We start from the raw sequence: 18098 nt of genomic DNA on the forward strand, positions 1-18098 counted from the left end.
CCGGAGCTGTGAGCTTCCCCCCACAACAGTGCGCCAGCCTCCGGGCTTCCAGAACCCCCCTAAACCTACGAGCTGCCCCCCTCCTAGCACTGATTGGGAGACCACCCCGTCCGTCCGAACCACCTGTCCAATAGGAATAGACAGCGCGGTAACGTCACTTGTCCAATGCCCACCCCCGGCCCAGCCGGAAGCGCGCGCATGCGCAGTGGAACGCTCGGTCCTTCCCCTAGTGCACCGTTTGCCCATTTGCGGGCCCCGCCAGGCAACGCGCGCAGGCGCAGTGCTGTCAGGGGAGCGCGGCACCGGAAGCGGGATCTCGACGCATGCGCTGAGAACACGAGGCCGGAAAGCCCTCGAGCGCGCATGCGCATGCTGGATCCCGTCTACCTTCCGGAAGAGAGCCGCGCATGTGCCTGGGCGCCCCAACAGTCTTCAAGCCTTTGACCCTGGCACCTTCCCTTCCGCTTCCTGTTGAGCCGGGGAGGGGCGGGGCCGTTGACTCGCGCGGCGCATGCGCAGTTGCGGCGGGCTGCTCTGCCTTGGGTCTTCGGGCTCCTTGCTTCCGGCCTGCGCGGGTTGCAGGGGACCCTCTGCGGCCGGGCCCGCGCCGCTGACCTCTGACCCCGGAAGTGAACCAGACTTTGGCCAGCCTGCGCTTGTCCCGCGCCTTTGGGGACCCCCCTCCTCCCCCCTGAGGTTTAGGGACCCCCCCCTCGGCCCTGCCTGTGCCCCCCTAGGCCTCCCCTTGGCTGGGCCCCCCCGGGTGCTTGCCCCCAGGCCCCTGCCCCCCCCAGCCCTCCCTGGGGTCACCATGGCGTGAGCGAGGGGGGGCGTTCATCACCCAGGGGTGCCCTGCCCCCGCCCCCGGGGCAGTGGGGTTGGGGGGGAGGGGAAGGCGCCAGGAGGGGGGAGCGGGGGCTGGGCAGCTGCCTGGATGAGGGTCCCGGCCGGGGCGGGCGGGTCAGAGGAGATCCCCGAGGGGGCGGGGGGCCCCGGCCATGGGCTCCCAGGTGCTGCAGATCCTGCGCCAGGGCGTGTGGGCCTCCCTGACGGGCGGCTGGTTCTTCGACCCGCACCAGAGCACCTTCTCCAACTGCTTCCACCTCTACGCCTGGCTCTTCTTGCTCGTCCTCCCCTTCCTGCTCTACATGGTAAGGCCCCGGGCGCCCCCTCCCCGTGGCGCCCCTCTTCTCCTGGTCTCCAGCAGCCGACAAAGGGGGGCGGAAAGTGAGGCGCGGGTCTGGGAGAGAGGGGCTTGGTGCAGGGAAACTGAGGCACGGGGGGGGCACCTGAGGCATGGATCTGGGAATGGGGAGGGGGGTCTTGGTGGAGGGAGACTGAGGCATGGATCTGGGAGGGGAAAAGCAGGGGCTTGGTGCAGATCCACGGTACATTTTTTTCTGGGTTGGGGCCGTGGGGGTCGTTGGAGGAGTTGGGCCAGGAGCCCGGACACTTGGGTTCTCCGTACACTTGGGGGGGGGGGGTGTTGGAGGGGTAAGAGCAGGAAAGCCGGGGAGCCCGGATGTCTGGGTGCTGCCCAGCTCCAGCAGTGGGGTCGGTGGGGAGCAGAAGCTGGGAACCAAGATGCCTGGGGTCTCTCCAGCTGGGGAAGTGGGGTCTGGGGGGCTGGGAGCTGGGACACCACCTGGGTTCTTTCTCTTTTCTGGCGGGTGAGTGGCGTCTGGGTTGTCCAAGCAGCTGATGCTGAGAGCCTGCGCCCAGACACCTGGGATCTTCCCGGCTCTGGGAGAAGAGTAGAAGCTGGCGGGGTGGAAGTGGGGGTGCAGGGAGCCCGGATACCTGTGTTTTCCCTGTCCTCTTGGAGGGGGGTGGGCTCTGGGAGCTTAAAGCAGTGGTGGGGTGAGATCCCGGATGCCTGGGTTCTCTCCAGCTTTGGCAGAGTGGGGATGGGGGGTCAAACTGGGAGACTATCGGGGTGGGAGTGCTGGGACCTCCTCACCACTCCCTGACGGCGGCGGTCCATCTCTCCGCAGGTGCTGCCCCCCAGCAGGCTGGTGGCCGGTATGTACTGTGCCGTGGTCGGCGTCTTCTTCACCATCATCAAGACTGTCAACTACCGGCTGCACACCATGTTCGACCAGGGCGAGATCGTGGAGAAAGGAGGCGCTGTGCTGCCCGACGGGGCCAAGGCCGAGGAGGGGGATGCGGGCGATGATGGCAACATGCCCAGGTGGGTCTTCTGGGTTCCCCAGGTGGGGCCCATCGGAGTCTGGGGGGATGGGGTTCCTCCCTGGGGTGTGGCTGCCTCTGGGGAGAGGTGCTGCCAAGTGGGTGACGCTGCCTCTCCCTGCAGGGACCCGGGTGGGAGCGTTGAGATGACGGTGTTCAGGAAGGCCAGCTCCACGCCGCCCGTGCGCTGTAGCTCCCAGCACTCCGTCTTTGGCTTCAACCAAGTCATGGTGAGTCCAGGGTGGGTACGAGGAAGACGGGAGAAGAGGCGCGGGTTGCCTTAGCTTTGCAGTCTGGAAGTGAACAGCATACGTCGCTGCGAGTCCTCTCTCAGGAGACAGCAGTGGCAAAGAACATCAGGGTCTCTATCTCAATGCCCCCCAGAGCCAGCTGCATTTGTTATACTGGGCTGGCAGCACAGCCCACCACAGAGCCAGCTGCAGCACAGGCCTGTCTCCCCAGCCCAGATGCCCTCCCAGAGCCAGCTGCACCCCAGTACCTGGCTTTGTATCCCCAGTCCCTGCTCCGCACCAGACCTGGCTGCATCTGTTATACTCAGCCTACCAGCACAGCCTACCCCAGAGCCAGCTGCAGCACAAACTTGGATCTCCAGCCCTGATGTGCCCCAGAGCTGTCTGCTTCTGTTCTACTCAGCAGCTGACACATCCCATCCCAAAGCCAGCCACAGTTCAGCGGCGTGTTTCCACTGCTCAAGGCCCCACCCCAGAGGTTGCCTTGTCTGTTATGCTTACCCCACCCCCCAGAGCGGGCTGCAGTCCAGCGACAAACCCCCTTTTCCCAGCTTCAATGCCTCTCCAGAGCTAGCTGCAGCCTCGCAAGCAATTGCACTGTGCAGATCTCTGTGGGCCATTGGAGGGGCAGGACTGAGACTTGGTACTCGCACGATGCATTTAGGAGTTTATTTGTGCTAGATAATTGGGCCTTGGGGCACACGGGGGCTCAGGGGCCAGCATTGAACCCCCCTGTATCTGCCTGTCTCCCCCCAGGAGCTGCTGCCCCACCTGGAAGATGCTGGAGCCCGACGAGGTGAGTGGGGCACTGGCAAGGGCAGAGGGGAAGGTGGTGCCTCCATCAGTGCTGCCCTGCCTGGCCGCAGACATGGGGTACCTGCTCCCCACCTATAAGGCTCCTTGAGGGGCCTTTAGCGTGGGCTGGGTTACCCCATGGTCAGGGCCTGCTGGGGTCCCCCCACCACCACCCTTGACCCCGGGCATTTGTCTGTCCATCCGGCAGACATCAAGGAGCTGGTGAGGGCCCAGGGGAGCAACAACGTCATCGTCACCTCGGCCGACCGCGCACTGCTAAAGCGCCGCCAGCAAGATGACCCCAGTATGGGCTGGGGGGCACTGGGGGATCTGAGGGGGGCTTGTCCCTTTGGGGGTGCAGATAGACAGCAGCATGGGAACCAGGTCTTGGAGGGGAGCTAGATGCCTGGGTTTCAGCTCAGCTCTGGGAGTGGAGGGTGAGAGCAGGGGGGCTGGGAGCCTGGACGTCTGAGGTGGATAACTGCTCTTTCCCTTTCTCTCCCCTTGCAGTTGGTGACTCCCCCCCCGATGGCCTGCCCGGGGGTCCCTCCGGCAACGCACCCCCTACCCCTGCACCTCCGGACCCTCTTCTCCAGCCCCTCCCTCCAGCCCCTTCCTCAGCGCCCAGCACAGACTCCTCGGAGCCCTCCCCAGGGAGCCGCTGGACAGGCGAGAGCCCCGTCGAGGCTCCCCCCAGCCCCCTGCTGCCTGGTGGCCTGAGCCAAAGTTTCCTGAGCCTGGCACTGCCCGGAGGACCCCGCTACCGGCCCCTGGAGGGGCCGGGCCCCGAGCACCCTCCTCCCCCACAGGCCGGCTCCTCTGACAGCTGCTTCAGTGGCACTGACAAGGAGACGCCCAGCACCCGCAGCAGCTACCGCAGCGAGCAGACCCACTCCACCCAGCTGGACAGCCCCCCTGGGCGGGTCCCAGCACCCCCCGCTGGCAGCGACACGGAGCCCCCCTCAGACGGAGACCTGCCCCGCTCTCCTCCACCGCCGGCTGAGCCCGTGGTGAGGCCCAAGGAGCTGGCCTTGCGGCGGGGGAAACCAAGTGGACGTCGGCGCCGGAGACCTGGAGGCCGGAGCCTGGAGCCTGGAGGGGCGTTCACGGAGGACGAGGACTCCAGTGAGGGCAGTGAGGACTCCAGCCTGCGCTCCCAGCGCCCCTACAGCTCTGACAGCTCCTCTTCCACCTCCTGCTACTCTCCAGAGACCGAGGCCCCTGCGGCCACCCGCTATGGGCCCCGGGCCGCGAAGACCCACGCCCGCGTGCTCAGCTTGGATGGTGCTGGCCCAGGGCCCCCCGCCACAGCCACAGCCCCCTCGCTGCCACCGCCTCCACTGCCCCCGCCTGGCCTGGCCAAGGCTGACCTAGAGGCCCCCCCTGAACCCGGGGGACCTGGGGCCAACCAGCCAGGCTGGCGCGGAGAGCTGATGGATGAGGGTGCCGTGGGCGGAGGTGAGTCTACCCAACCTAAGCTGGGAAAGACCGATATTGGGGGGGGGGGGGTCTGGGGATGGGGTTGCTGGGAGCTGTGGCCTGGTCTGTTTGTGACATCAGCCCTTCCATGGCTCTGGCGGGGCGGAGGGGGGCAGGGCACCAGAAGAGCTCTGATCCCAAACTCTGGCTCATCCCTTGTCTCCCTACAGCAGGGCCAGGTGGGGATGAGAGCCGGCGGGAGAGAGCCAGCAGCGTGCGGCGCTCCCAGGCCATGCGGCGGCGGCACAATGCAGGCAGCAACCCCACACCCCCCTCCTCCGTCATGGGGTCGCCACCCAGGTAAACAGTGCCCCACACTCCCAACCTGCAGCCCCCTGCTCCCCTAGCCCTGCTGGTGCCCTTCACTCCCAACCCACAGTCTCCCATCCCCCAGTCTCTGGCTGACGTCCTTCTGTCTCCCTCCTTCCCCCTCCCTGCCCCCCCAGCCTGCAGGACCTGCACCGGGGCCGGGCAGCCTCTCATGGGCGGGCACTGACGCTGCCCTCGGCCCTGCAGTTCGCCAGCTCGCTGCTGCTGCCACGCGGTGCCATCCATGAGGCCTGCACCTTTGATGACACTTCTGAGGGTGCCGTACACTACTTCTATGACGAGAGCGGTGAGCGGGGTTGGGGGGGAAGGCTTCCCTGGCATGGACCCCCCCAGCCTGGGTGATGCCCCTCGCTCACAACCCGCAGCCCCCTGCTCCCCCCTTCCCAATGCCTGGTGTCCCTCATTTCCAACCCATAGCCTCTGCCCCCCCCCCCCCCCCCCCCCCAGCTCTTCTGGTGCCCCTCACTCCTGACCCACAGTCCCCTACATGCCTGGGACTTTCCCTTCTATCAGGGCTCTGGGGGAGGGTGTGGGGTCCGGGGCCAGGGCCTGGCACCCCCTCCCCCTCAGTGCCCCCTCCCATCTCCCCACAGGTGTGCGGCGCTCCTACACCTTTGGCCTGGCAGGTGGCGGGTATGAGAACCCCATGGGGCAGCAGGTTGGTGCCGAGCACACAGGGAACAGTGCTTGGTGAGTGAGGGTCAGGGGGGTTTGGAAGTGGGTGGGAGAGTGTATATAGCACACCAGTCTTTCAGCAGTAGGCGGTGTTTCGTTGGAGGTAGGGTAGCAGCCAGCAGGGGTGCTATGTCTGGGGTCTACCCCTCGACCTTAATGACCCCCGTCTTCTGCAGGGACCGGCACTCGCACTCATCCAGCTTCAACTCAACAGAGGTGGCCGAGGGTGGGGGACCCGGCCTGGCCCTGCTCCAGCCCCGGCCTGTGGTGCTTCAGGGGATGCAGGTGCGGCGCGTCCCTCTGGAGATCCCCGAGGTGAGGGGGGGCCTTGCCTGGGGGACTGGCGGGAGGGGGGCAATTGTGGGTCCAGGGGGTGGAGGAGGCAGGGGCTGAGTGGATTCCGGGGCTCTGGGTCAGGGGACGAGCTGGGAAGAGCTGGCGTCCTGGATGCCCGGGTTCCCTTCAGCTCTGGGAGAAAGCAGGGGCAGTTGTGAGCCCGGACACCTGGGTTCTCTGCAGCTCTGGAAGGGGAGTGGGGCTGGGGGGTGAGAGCAGGGAGGCAGGTCTCAGGCTTGGAGTAGAGGCGCTGTCAGCCAGGTGGGTGGGTCTGTGTGGTAGGGTGGGGAAGTGGGGGGCACTGGATGGGCCTCGGGGGGGCTGTGACGATTGCTGACTCCCCCACCCCCTCCCTGCAGTTCGACCTGCTGGACCAGGAGTCTCTGCACGAGTCACAGGAGCACGCGCTGATGATGGAGGAGCGCGGCCGCCCCCGGCACTGCTACAAGTACTGGCTACTGCCTGGGCGCTGGGTGCGGGTGCGCTACGACCGCCTTGCCCTGCTGGCCCTGCTCGACCGGTCAGTGGCCCCCGTACCCCAGCCCCAATGGCCCCCCAGAACTGGCCGCATCCCAGTGAAAGGCCCTGTCTCCCACGCCCTGGCCCAACTGCCCAGAGCCAGCTGCAGCCCTGTACCTTCAGCCCTGAGCTCCCTAGAGCCAGCCCCAGCTCTGTCCCCACTAGAACCAGGGACAGCTCTCTACCCCAGCCCTGACTCCTACCCATAGCCAGGGACCCTGGCCCTGACTCCTCACAAGAGCTGGTCTCGGCTCCAAATCCCGAGTCCTGACCCCTTGTCTAGCCCCAGCCCTACGTCCACAGCCCTGATGCCCCCAAGAGCCAGCCACATCTCAGCAAGCAGCCTCCTCTTCCCAGTCCACATTTAGGGGGTCCCTGCTGGTCCCTGACCCCCCCTCTCTGGCCCTGTAGGCACCGGGGGGTGATGGAGAATGTCTTTGTGGTCGCTCTGGTGGTCCTGGTGGCCTTTCTGGGCTACCTGCTGCTGCTTCAGGGCTTCTTCAGGGACATCTGGGTCTTCCAGTTCTGCGTGGTCATCGCTAGCTGTCAGTACTCACTGCTCAAGGTGAGACCTCCCCCTGCCTACCTCCCTGGCAGCCTCTGCCCACCTAGGTGCCCTCAGTCTGCCCCTTCCCCCACCACTGGGGCCTGAGCCCTTCTTGCTTTGTCTTCTAGAGTGTCCAGCCTGACGCCGCGTCTCCCATGCACGTGAGTGACCGACGGGGCTCACCACGGAGGGTCTGGTATCCCCACCCCAGAACCAGCCGCAGCCCAGCAAGGGGCCCCATATCCCAGCCCCAGCGCCCCCCAGAGCCGGCTGCATCTGTTCTACTCAGCTGCTGACATGTCCCATCCCAGAGCCACCCGCATTTCAGCCCCATGACCCCAATGCCTGAGGCTGTGTTCGAGAGGAAGCCACGTCTCCGTTCTGCCCAGCCCCTGACATCCGCCACCTCAGAGCTGGCTCACCCCAGTGCTCAGCTTTTGTGTCCCCAGACCCTGCCCCACCCCAGAGCTGGCTGCATCTGTGCTATTTGGCTGCCAGCACAGCCCACCCCAGACCCATCTCCCCAGACCCAATGCCCTCTGGAGCTGGCTGCATCCCAGCGCTGGGTCCTAACAGCCCCAACACACACTGGGGGGCAGGAGGGGGCAGTGCCAGCCCCTCTGACCCTGCTGCCCCCCCCTTCCCCCCCCACAGGGTCACAACTGGATCATTGCCTATAGCCGTCCTGTCTACTTCTGCGTGGCCTGTATTGTCATCTGGGGGCTGGACTTGTGCGCCCGTGCCCCACCCCTGCCCCCTGCTACCCTCTACGGCCTGGCCCTCTTCTCCCCTGGCTTCTTCCAGGCTGCCCGTGATGCCACCACTGGTGAGTGAGGCTCCCTCCATCCAACCTGGAACCCCTCAGCCAGAGGGGGGAACCTGGAAGCGGCAGTGCAGGGGGGTGACTTCAGCCTGGATTTGGGGAGCTGAAGGGGTCCCGGGGGCCTTGCTTGACCCCTTTTCTCCCCCCTGCAGTTTTCACCCTCTGTTTTCCCATCGTCTTCCTTCTTGGACTCCTGCCCCAGGTCAACACTTGTCTCATGTACGTCCTGGAGCAGCTGGACATGCACCTCTTCGGGGGCACGGGTGAGCCCGGACACCAGGGTTCTCTGCAGTGCTGGGAGCGAGAGCAGGGGGGCTGGGAGCCTGGGCACCTGGCTTCTTTCCAGCTCTGGGTGGGGAGTGGGGGCTGGGAAGCCCCTGGTAGTGACCTTGCCTTCTTCCTGCCCCCCCAGCTGCCACCAGCCCCCTCTCAGCCCTGTATAGCCTCCTGCGCAGTCTCCTTGTCGCCACCTTCCTCTACGGATTCTGCCTCGGCGCCATCAAGGTACTGGGGGGTCCTGATCCTGGATGCGGATAGGGAAGGGGAGCTGGGAAGGGGGACCTGGCCCCAGGGTTTAGACTCACCCTGCTCCCCCCCTCATCCCTCCAGGCGCCGTGGAGTGACCAGCATGTGCCCATCCTGTTCTCTGTGTTCTGTGGTCTCTTGGTCGCCCTCTGCTACCACCTCAGCCGCCAGAGCAGTGACCCCACCGTGCTCTGGTCAGTGCCCGGGGGCTGGGGGGCCGGACTTGGGTTCTCTCCAGCTCTGGGAAGGGGGTGGGAGTGTGGGGGGTGGTATCCTGCCCAGCTGACCTCTCCCCCACCCCCCCAGGTCCCTGGTCCGTGCCAAGCTGTTCCCAGAGTTCGAGAACCGCAGCCCCGAGAGCCCCCCCGGCGTGCAGGACCCCCTGCCCGAGAAGCTGCGCAGCTCCGTGGTGAGCAGGGGATGGAGGCTGGGGTGGCAGTTTTGGGAGGAGAAGGGCCCCCCAGGATGCCTGCGCCCCTGACGGCCACTCCCCCCACAGCGGGAGATCCTCTACTCGGACCTGGTGATGTGCGTGGTCATCGCCGTGCTCACCTTCGCCATCAGTGCTAGCACTGTCTTCATCGCCCTCAAGGTGCGGACTCCCAGCCCCCTGCTCTCCCCTCAAACCCCATTCCCCTCTCAGGGCTGGAGGGAAGTCTTGGGGCACGCAGGGTGTGGAGAGGGGTGCTCCATGGGGGAGTGTCTTGGAGGGGCTGGTAGGATATGGGGGTGTGTGAAAGGATCTCGGGGTGCATGGGGGGTGAGAGGGTCTCAGAAGGGCCAGGGTGTATAGGGGGATGTGAGGGTCTTGGAGGGGCCACTAGGATATGGCGGGGTGTGAGAGGATCTCGGGGGGGGGGGTGAAGTGGGGAGTGTAAAGGTCTCAGGGGTGCGCGAGGGTCTTGGGGCAGGGTCTGGGGCCAGTCTCCTGTGAGCCAGGAGGGGGCATCTCTGACCCCTGCCCCCCGGCCCCCCAGTCGGTGCTGGGCTACGTGCTGTATGCCCTAGCTGGGCTGGTCGGCTTCCTCGCCCACTACCTGCTGCCCCAGCTCCGCAAGCAGCTGCCCTGGGTCTGCCTCGCTGTGCCGGTGCTGAAGCCCCATGAGTACAGCCAGTTCGAAGTGCGCGGTGAGTGTCCCTCCGCTGAGCTGGCTGCTGCTGTTCTACTTGGCTGCTGACATGTCCCACCCCAGAGCCAGCTGCATTGCAGCCCCATTACCCAAGGCCCCACCTTAGAGGCAGCTATGTATGTCTCTGTTCTTCTCAGCTGCTGACGCCCCCCACGCCAGAACCAGCTGCATTCCAGTGACTGGCTTTGTACCGCCAGCCCTTGCCCCACCCCAGAGCTGGTTGCATCCGTTCTACTCAGCTGCCACCACAACCCACCCCAGAGCCAGCCACAGCACAGACCCCCCCCCCCCCGAGTCGGCTGCCTCTGTTCTACTTGGCTGCTGACACCCCCTACCCCAGAGGCAGCCACATTTCAGCCCTGCATGCCCATTTTTCAAGGTCCCATCCCAGAGGCAGCTGCATCTCTGTTATACTCAGCCCCCTGCCCCAGAGCTGGCCGTGCCCCAGCATGGGGCCTTGTGTCTCCAGCCCTGATGCCGGCATTGCCCCCCTCCCAGGTGCGGCCCAGCTGATGTGGTTTGAGAAGCTGTACGTCTGGCTGCAGTGTGCGGAGAAGTATGCGCTGTACCCGGCTGTGGTCCTTTACGCTCTCACCCTGGACGCCCAGGCTGCCAGCGCCCCCCAGCCCGGCACCCCCTGCCTCTAGTAGGTACCCCCACACCTGCCCACCCCGCGGCTCCTTGCCCCCCACCCCTGCCTGGGGGGGGTGCTCAGGGCCCAGTCCTGGGACCGGAGCCTCAAACGGGCCTATCTCAGTTGTCCCTGTCTTTTCCTTTGTTCTTGGGGGGCAGCTTAATACTAACACAGCAGGGAAGGGGCTCCCCACTGTATGTGCCTCCGCCTGGGCAAAGAGGAGTCCAGAGGTGTGGGGGGGGGGGGAGGGACAAGCTGAGGTGGGGGTCAGTCAGGGGGGTGGGGGGATCAGTGTCTGGCTGGGGGTCCAATTGGAGGGGTTGGGTGATTGCAGGGGCGGTTTGGGGGTCCTGGCCCCCATCTCACCCCCCCCTGTGCCCACAGCTGCCGTGCCCTGCTGCTGACCGTGGCAGGGATGAAGCTCCTGCGCGGAGCATTCTGCTGCCCCCCCCAGCAGTGCGTGACCCTCGGCCTCACCGTCCTCTTCTTCCGCTTCGACTGTCCCCGCTGCACTGAGGGCTTCGTGCTCGACTACTTTCTCATGTCCATCGTCTGCAGCAAGGTGGGGCGGGGGTCTCCACCCCACACACACACCCTCCATGCCTCACTCCCTCCTACAGCAGGGAGAGAACCCAGGCATCCGGGTTATCAGTACCCCCCCCGGCTCTCACCCCCCAGCCCTCGCTTTATTCCTTGAGCTGGGGGGAACCCACGTGTCTGGGCACCGTGCTGACCCCCCACCCCCTTCCCTCCCAACAGCTGTGGGACTTGCTGTACAAGCTGCGCTTCGTGCTCACCTACATCGCGCCCTGGCAGATCACCTGGGGCTCTGCCTTCCACGCCTTCGCCCAGCCCTTTGCCGTGCCCCGTATCCTGCCTGTCGCCAGGGTCTGGGGGGAGCTTGGAGGGCCTGACTGGGGGGCGGGTCTGGAAGTCCACGTCCCCAAGCAGTCGGTTTGCATGAGGCAGGTTGGGGGCTGCAGTTTGAGGGCAGCCTTATTGGGGGTTTCCATGCCCCTGAGGGATGTGAGGGTGTCTTGGGGCGGTCCCATGCACCTGTGGACGTGTGGGGTCCCACTGGGGTTTGGGGGTGTCAGGCTGGGGAAGCATCGTGGAGGTACTGCAGGGGAGGGGGGGTTCAGCTGTGGTTTGGGGTTGGGGGGTCTGTGGAGAGTCTCTACCTCGGGGGGTGTTGAGGGTCCAGCTGGGGAGGGCCCTAGGAAGTCTGTGTCCCAGTGGGGTGTGTTGGGGGGGGATCCTGGGGGGTCTGTGCCTCAGTGGCGTGTGGGGGAGGAGGGTAGGGCTATGGTTTGGGATGGTTGGGGGGGATCTAGCTACGTCTCTCTGGTGTCAGAGGGTTTCTGCCAGTGCAGGGTCCCAGTCCTGCCTGTGGGGGTGCATGGGGGGCTTCCACCCCCCCGGTTGTTTCCTTGACCGCCCCCCCTGCAGACTCGGCCATGCTGTTTGTGCAAGCTGCGCTGGCTGCCATCTTCTCGGCCCCGCTGACACCCCTGCTGGGCAGCGCCGTCTTCCTCATGTCCTACGCGCGGCCCCTCAAGTTCTGGGAACGCGACTACAAGTGAGTTGGGGTCCCCGGGCCCCCTCCACCTCGCTCCCTGTTCCACAAATCCTGCACAGGTGGGTAGGCCCTCTGCTGCAGGTGTGGTCCCCTCTGAAATGAGGACCCCCCCAAATTCCCTCCTCCCCAGAACTGGGCACCTCGTAGCAGTGAACTGGAGACCCCCCTCCTCCCCCCCAATAGCCAGGGCTGCATAAACACACCCTGGGCTTGTCTCTCCCTCTGAGGTCCCGCAGCTGGGCTGGGCCTGCTCCCACCTCCCTGTGTGAGGACCCCCCCCCCCGCAGCTCCTTCTGTCTGGGCTGGTGACTGGGGTGGGGGAAGAGGGGGCAGTGTTAACTCATCTCTCTTCCCCCCCCTCAGCACAAAGAGGGTCGACCACTCCAATACCCGCTTGGCCACCCAGCTGGACCGTAACCCCGGTGAGTAGGGGTCCCCATCGAGCCACCAGTGTGGTATCATTGGTGTGCTATCAGTGGTCTCCCATCCACAAACTGACCTTGCTGGATCCTGCTTAGCTTCCCAGGAGGCATCAGGGCCAGCCTGGGCCAAGCACCCCCCCCCATTTAACCCTTGCCTGGCCACAGGGGCGGATGACAACAATCTGAACTCCATCTTCTACGAGCACCTGACGCGGTCGCTGCAGCAGACGCTGTGCGGGGACCTGCTGCTGGGGCGGTGGGGCAACTACGCGGCCGGTGACTGCTTCATCCTAGCCTCTGACTACCTCAATGCCCTGGTGCACCTCATCGAGATTGGCAACGGGCTTGTCACCTTCCAGCTGCGTGGCCTTGAGTTCCGCGGTGAGTGCCTGGCGCCCCCCAGAGCCAGCTGCAACCCTGTATCGCCAGCGCCCCCAGAGCCAGCCACATCCCTGTATCCCTGGTCCTAAAACCTCCCCCCAGAGCCCGCTGCAACCCTGTATCCCCAGCGCCAGCGCCCCCAGAGCCAGCCACATCCCTGTATCCCTGGTCCTAAAACCTCCCCCCAGAGCCCGCTGCAACCCTGTATCCCCAGCGCCAGCGCCCCCAGAGCCAGCCACATCCCTGTATCCCTGGTCCTAAAACCTCCCCCCAGAGCCAGCTGCATCCCTGTATCCCTGGTCCTGATGCCCACCAGAGCCGGCCGCATCCTCATCTCCCCAGCCCTGATGTCCCGCAGAGCCAACTGCATGTTCTGCTCAGCTGCTGGCTCTTTCCACTCCAGAGCCAGCTACATTTCAGCCCTATATCCCAGCTTCCACACCCTACCCCAGAGCCAGCTGCATCTGTTCTACTTAGCTGCTGACACATCCCACCCCAGAGCCAGCCGCGTTTCAGCCCCACGTCCCCAGTGCCCAAGGCCCCACACCAGAGGCAGCTGCATCTCACTTCTGCTCAGTTGCCAACACCCCCTACCCCAGAGGCAGCTGCACCCCAGCGGCCAGCTTTGTACCCCCAGCTCCTGCCCCGCCCCAGAGCCGGCTGCATCTGCTCTACTTGGCCACTGATGCATCCCGCCCCAGAGCCAGCTGCATTTCAGCGCCACATCCCCAGTGCCCAAAGCTTCCCCCCTGCCAAGGCAGCCGCATCTCTGTTCCACTCAGCTGCCACCACTACCCACCCCAGCATCAGCTGCGTCCCTGTCTCCCCAGCCCCGTGTGACACCCACCTCTGCCCCTAGGCACATACTGCCAGCAGCGGGAGGTGGAGGCCATCACGGAGGGGGTGGAGGAGGACGAGGGCTGCTGCTGCTGCGAGCCAGGACACCTGCCCCACGTGCTGTCCTTTAATGCGGCCTTCGGGCAGCGCTGGCTGGCCTGGGAGGTGGCCGCCACCAAGTACGTGCTGGAGGGCTACAGCATCAGCGACAACAACGCTGCCTCCATGCTGCAGGTCTACGACCTCCGCAAGGTCCTCATCACCTACTACGTCAAGGTCAGGGGGCGGGGTCTGGGCTGGGGGGAGGGGCTTGGAGCTCCTTGGGTGGACGTGGAGAACCTAGGGCAGGGGTGGGCGATTATTTCGGGCAGAGGGCCACTTGCTGAGTTTTGGCACGCCATCGAGGGCCTCATGACAGGCAGCCAGGGGCAGATAAATATTAATTTTCTACATTTTTTAGGGGCTCCGCGGGTTGGATAAAATTTGCCCACCCCTGGCTTAGGGCAAGTGGGACCTGGGATGGGGTGGGGCATGAGGTTTTGGGGGTGGGGCCTGAACCTGGCGAGGGGGCAGGGCTAATACTTTGGTTGAAAGGGTGGAGCTAGGTGGAGGGAGGGGCTTGGGGCAGGGGGTGGGGTCTGAGCTGGAGGGGGAGAGGCTAGGATCTCCATGGCTGTGTAAGGGGTGGAGCCTAGAGAAGGATTTGGGAAAGGGGGTGGGGCCTGGATTGGAGAGGGTGGAGGAGAATGGGGTCTTGGGAAATGAGTGCGGTAGGGCATGTGGAGCAGGGCCTGGGCTGGAGGGGGTGGGGCTAAGATTCCCTGTGCAAGAAGGGGCGGAGCCTGGGGAGGGTGGAGTCTTGGGAAAGAGGTGGGGTCTGGGTTTGGGGTGGAGCCCAGGCTGGAGAGGGCGGGGCTAGACCCTTCTTGTGTGGAAGGGGTGGGGCCTTGTTGTGGGGCTGGAGTTGGGGGTGGGGCTAGAACCTGTTGCACTGGAGGGGGCAGTGTGTGGGCGTGGAGTCTTAGGAGTGGGCGGAGCCTGGGCTTGTGGGCAGGGCTGAGACTGGCATTGAGGGGCGGAGCTTAGGCCCAGTCCCAGGAGAGCTCCCGGGGGATGCTGCCCCGGGTGCGCTCATCCCCCCCTTCCGCGCCGGCCCCCCAGAGCATCATCTACTATGTGACGCGGTCGCCCAAGCTGGAGGACTGGCTGCGGCACGAGGGCATCCGTGAGGGGCTGCGCGGCGCTGTGGCGCCCGGCTACGTCGATACCGACCCCACCTTCAATCCCAACATCGACGAGGACTACGATGCCCGCGCGGCCGGCCTCACGCTGCCCGCCTTCCGCCACGCGCACCTGGCCTGGATCCAGCACTGTGCCGCCCAGTGCCCCACGGTGCGCCCCGGACGCCTGGCTCCTCTCCTGCGCTGGGCGGGGAGCAAGAGCAGGAGCCCAGACGCCTGGCTCCTCTGGGAGGGGAGTGGAGCTGGGGGTGGGAGCAGGGGGCTGGCTGGGAGCCTGGACGCCTGGCTCCTCTCCTGCTCCCGCTCCCAGCCCCTTACCTGCCTGCTCTGGTCTCTGCAGCCCGTGGACAAGGAGTGGGACTCTCCGTTGGTCACTCTGTGCTTCGGGCTGTGTGTGCTGGGCCGCCGGGCTCTGGGCACTGCCTCTCACAGCATGTCGGCCAGGTGAGACGCCCCTGCTCCGCCCCAACCTACGCCACCCCACCCCACCCCACCCCCCACTGACTCTCCCCTGCTCCCCCAGCCTGGAGCCCTTCCTATACGGCCTCCATGCCCTGTTCAAGGGGGACTTTCGAATCACCTCCCCCCGTGACGAGTGGGTTTTCGCCGACATGGACTTGCTGCACCGCGTCGTGGCGCCTGGCGTGCGCATGGCCCTCAAGCTGCACCAGGTGAGAGGTGGGGACTTGGGAGTCTGGACACCTGGGTTCCCTGGGCAGGTAGTAAGAGCGGGCGGGGGGGAGACGTGTGCTCCCGAGGGAGACCCCTGGGCACCTGCAGACGAGGTGGAGGGGCTGGCTGACTCCCTCCACCCCCCCCCCCAGGACCATTTCACGTCACCAGACGAGTACGAGGATCCGGCTGTGCTGTACGAGGCCATTGCAGGGCACGAGCAGCGCCTAGTGATCTCGCATGAGGGTGACCCGGCCTGGCGTGGTGCCATCCTGGCCAACGCGCCCGCTTTGCTGGCCCTGCGCCACGTGCTGGACGATGCTGCCGATGAGTACAAGGTGGTGACCTTGCACCGCCGCCACCTCGGCTTCCGCGTCATCAAGGTGAGGGACCCCAGTGCCCAGGCCCCCCCTGCCCCAGCTCAGCATCTGGATGCCAGGCGCTGTGTGGAACCCAGGCATCCTGGCCCCATCTCACCCCCCTCCCCCAACCAGGTGAAACGCGGCGGGGAGGAACCCAGGCGTCCAGGCCCAGGGTCAGCTCTTCGTTGCAGTTGAACCAAGAGCAGATGGTAGGCCTGCAGGCCTGGTGAACTCGGGCGTCCGGGCCCTGTCTCACCGTTGTCCCCCCTGCAGGTGAACCGGGAGTGCGTGCGGGGGCTGTGGGCCGGGCAGCAGCAGGAGCTGGTTTTCCTGCGCAACCGCAACCCGGAGCGCGGCAGCATCCAGAACGCCAAGCAGGCGCTGCGCAACATGGTGAACTCCTCGTGCGACCAGCCCGTGGGCTACCCCATCTACGTCTCGCCCCTCACCACCTCCTACGCCGGCCCCCACGCCCAGCTGCGCCGCCTGGCCGGGCCCCCGCCCAGCCCCCGCGCCATCGCCAACTGCCTGCTGCGCACCTGGCACCGGTGGGTGCGGGCGGCACTGCGCTGGAGGGGCAGCTGGGTGCAGGGGAAGGCAGCCTGAGCCCATCTCTGGGTCCCATCTCTGCTAGGAGGTTGGGGGCGGCTGGGATGCCTGGGTTCGATCTTGGCTGTGCGGGGAGGGGGCTTGGGGGGTAAGGGGCAGGGAGGCCGGACACCTGGGTTCCACCCCCCTGACCCCCGCCTCCTCTATTTCCTTCCCCCAGGCTGCAAAAGGGCTGCGGCGCCGGGTGCAACAGCGGGGGCAACATCGAGGACTCGGACTGCGGCGGGGGTTCGGGGGCTTCAAACCCCCACGACCCGCCCAGCACCACCGGCCAGCCCCAACCAGGTACTGCCCCAACACCCGGGCTCTCCCCAGTTCAGCGAGGGGAGGTGGGCCTGGGGGTGAGAATGGGGGGCGCTGGGAGCCCGGACCCCTTTAACCCCTCGTCTGCCTCCCTGCAGGCCCAGAGCCCAGCCCAGCTGCCGCAGCGCCATCCTGGCCGGGGCGGGGGGCAGGGGAAAGTCGCCGCGAGGCCCCGCCCCGAGCGCCGGCCCCCCCACGCCTCCCAGGCAGCCAGGCGGGGAGTGCTGAGGGGGCAGGGAACGGGCGTAGTGCCCCCCCACGGCCCCCACCCGGGCCCCCCGGCCCTCCTGATGGGCCCTGTGGCAAATGGAGCCTGCCTGGGCGCCGCGGCCCTGGAGGAGGGGGCGACAGCAGCGACGGGGGGCCCCCCACGCCCCCCAGTGCCACAGCCCCCCCGGGCACCCCCAGCACCCGCACACAGGTGAGCCCCCCTTGCTTTGGGGATCTCCTGGGCTGACGTGAGGGCCCCCCCCCTCCATCTACTTCTTTGGCTGTATCTGAGCCACCCCCCCCCCCCAATATCACACCCTGGGCTGGCCTGAGGCCCTTGCAACCTCCTATACGCCCCACCCCCTGGGAGAGGGGGCAGCCGCCTGACCTCAGGGCAGATTTGATACCCCCTGGCTCTTCTGGGGGGGGGGGGTCCGTGATCCCCGATGCCCGCCCTGTGAAGCTCCAGGGAGGGGGTCCACTGGGGATATACCTGTTCTAACCACTGGGTCTTTCTCCCCACAGCCTCCAGAGACCCCCCCAGGATCCAGCACTGCAGCCAGAGCCCCGCCGGAGCCTGCGCCCCTCCCCCAGGACAGCCCAGCCGCCCAGCCCCTGCTCCAGCATCAGTACTGAGGCTGGGGGGCCGCCCACTCCCACCCACACCCCGGGCTGGACCCGCCGTACCCCATCCCCCCCAGGACTGAGCAATACGGGGGGGCCCATGGACAGCTGTGCTGGCCCTGGGCCAGGAGACCCCACAGAGGGGCAGGAGACCTTCCCCTCTTATATTCCCCTGGGGGCAGGAGACCCCCCCCTTCTGCCCTCCCCCCCGTTCTTTGCTTCTTTGGGGGGCAGATTGGAAGGTATTTCTTTTGTTTTTCCTTTCAGGTTTGGGGGGGAGCCCCAATTTTGGGGTTTGGGGGGATTTTGTTTTATTATTATTATTTTTTTTGGTTGGTAAGAAAAAAAAACTATTAAAAAACTTAAGAAAAAAAGAAAGGCGGAGGAAGTGGTGAGAAGGGAAGGGGGGGCAGCCCGGGTGCTTGGGGGGGGGGGGGGCGGGACCCGGACGCCTGGGTGCCCTCCAGCTGTGGGAGGGAAGGGGGTGCTGGGGGGTGAGGAGGGTGGCACTGCCCCCTCATGAATATTCATATATTCTAATTCCCCCCATCCCAAGTAGCCTCATGTAGCCAGCCACCCCCCTGGCACGTGGGAGAAGCGTGGCAGCCCCAGTCAGCTAGGAGC

The 18098-nt window shown here is 66.0% G+C and overlaps 1 protein-coding gene across 3 annotated transcripts; it reads left to right on the forward strand.

Annotated features, from left to right (window-relative positions):
- Window positions 1-896: 896 nt before the first annotated feature.
- PCNX3 (pecanex 3) lies at window positions 897-17862 on the forward strand. 3 transcript variants are annotated; one of them, XM_059718373.1, is made up of 35 exons: window positions 897-1151; window positions 1995-2191; window positions 2315-2420; window positions 3198-3237; window positions 3445-3540; window positions 3747-4694; window positions 4886-5015; window positions 5162-5331; window positions 5639-5735; window positions 5897-6035; window positions 6416-6576; window positions 6987-7140; window positions 7251-7283; window positions 7777-7948; window positions 8098-8208; window positions 8358-8449; window positions 8555-8664; window positions 8777-8879; window positions 8970-9062; window positions 9448-9598; window positions 10099-10246; window positions 10619-10796; window positions 10994-11102; window positions 11684-11813; window positions 12177-12235; window positions 12401-12616; window positions 13476-13729; window positions 14615-14845; window positions 15035-15138; window positions 15218-15365; window positions 15519-15749; window positions 16002-16276; window positions 16498-16622; window positions 16739-17061; window positions 17376-17862. In XM_059718373.1, the coding sequence occupies exons 1-35, from the start codon at window positions 999-1001 to the stop codon at window positions 17484-17486; spliced, it is 5898 nt and encodes a 1965-aa protein (XP_059574356.1). In that variant the 5' UTR covers window positions 897-998; the 3' UTR covers window positions 17487-17862. The 3 variants fall into 3 exon arrangements, with proteins under 3 accessions (XP_059574356.1, XP_059574357.1, XP_059574358.1); XM_059718374.1 differs by having other exon boundaries at window positions 4889-5015; XM_059718375.1 differs by lacking the exon at window positions 3445-3540.
- The last annotated feature ends 236 nt before the right edge of the window (window positions 17863-18098 follow it).

This window comes from Alligator mississippiensis, chromosome 15 (genome assembly GCF_030867095.1).
Source record: "Alligator mississippiensis isolate rAllMis1 chromosome 15, rAllMis1, whole genome shotgun sequence".
Taxonomy (NCBI): domain Eukaryota; kingdom Metazoa; phylum Chordata; order Crocodylia; family Alligatoridae; genus Alligator; species Alligator mississippiensis.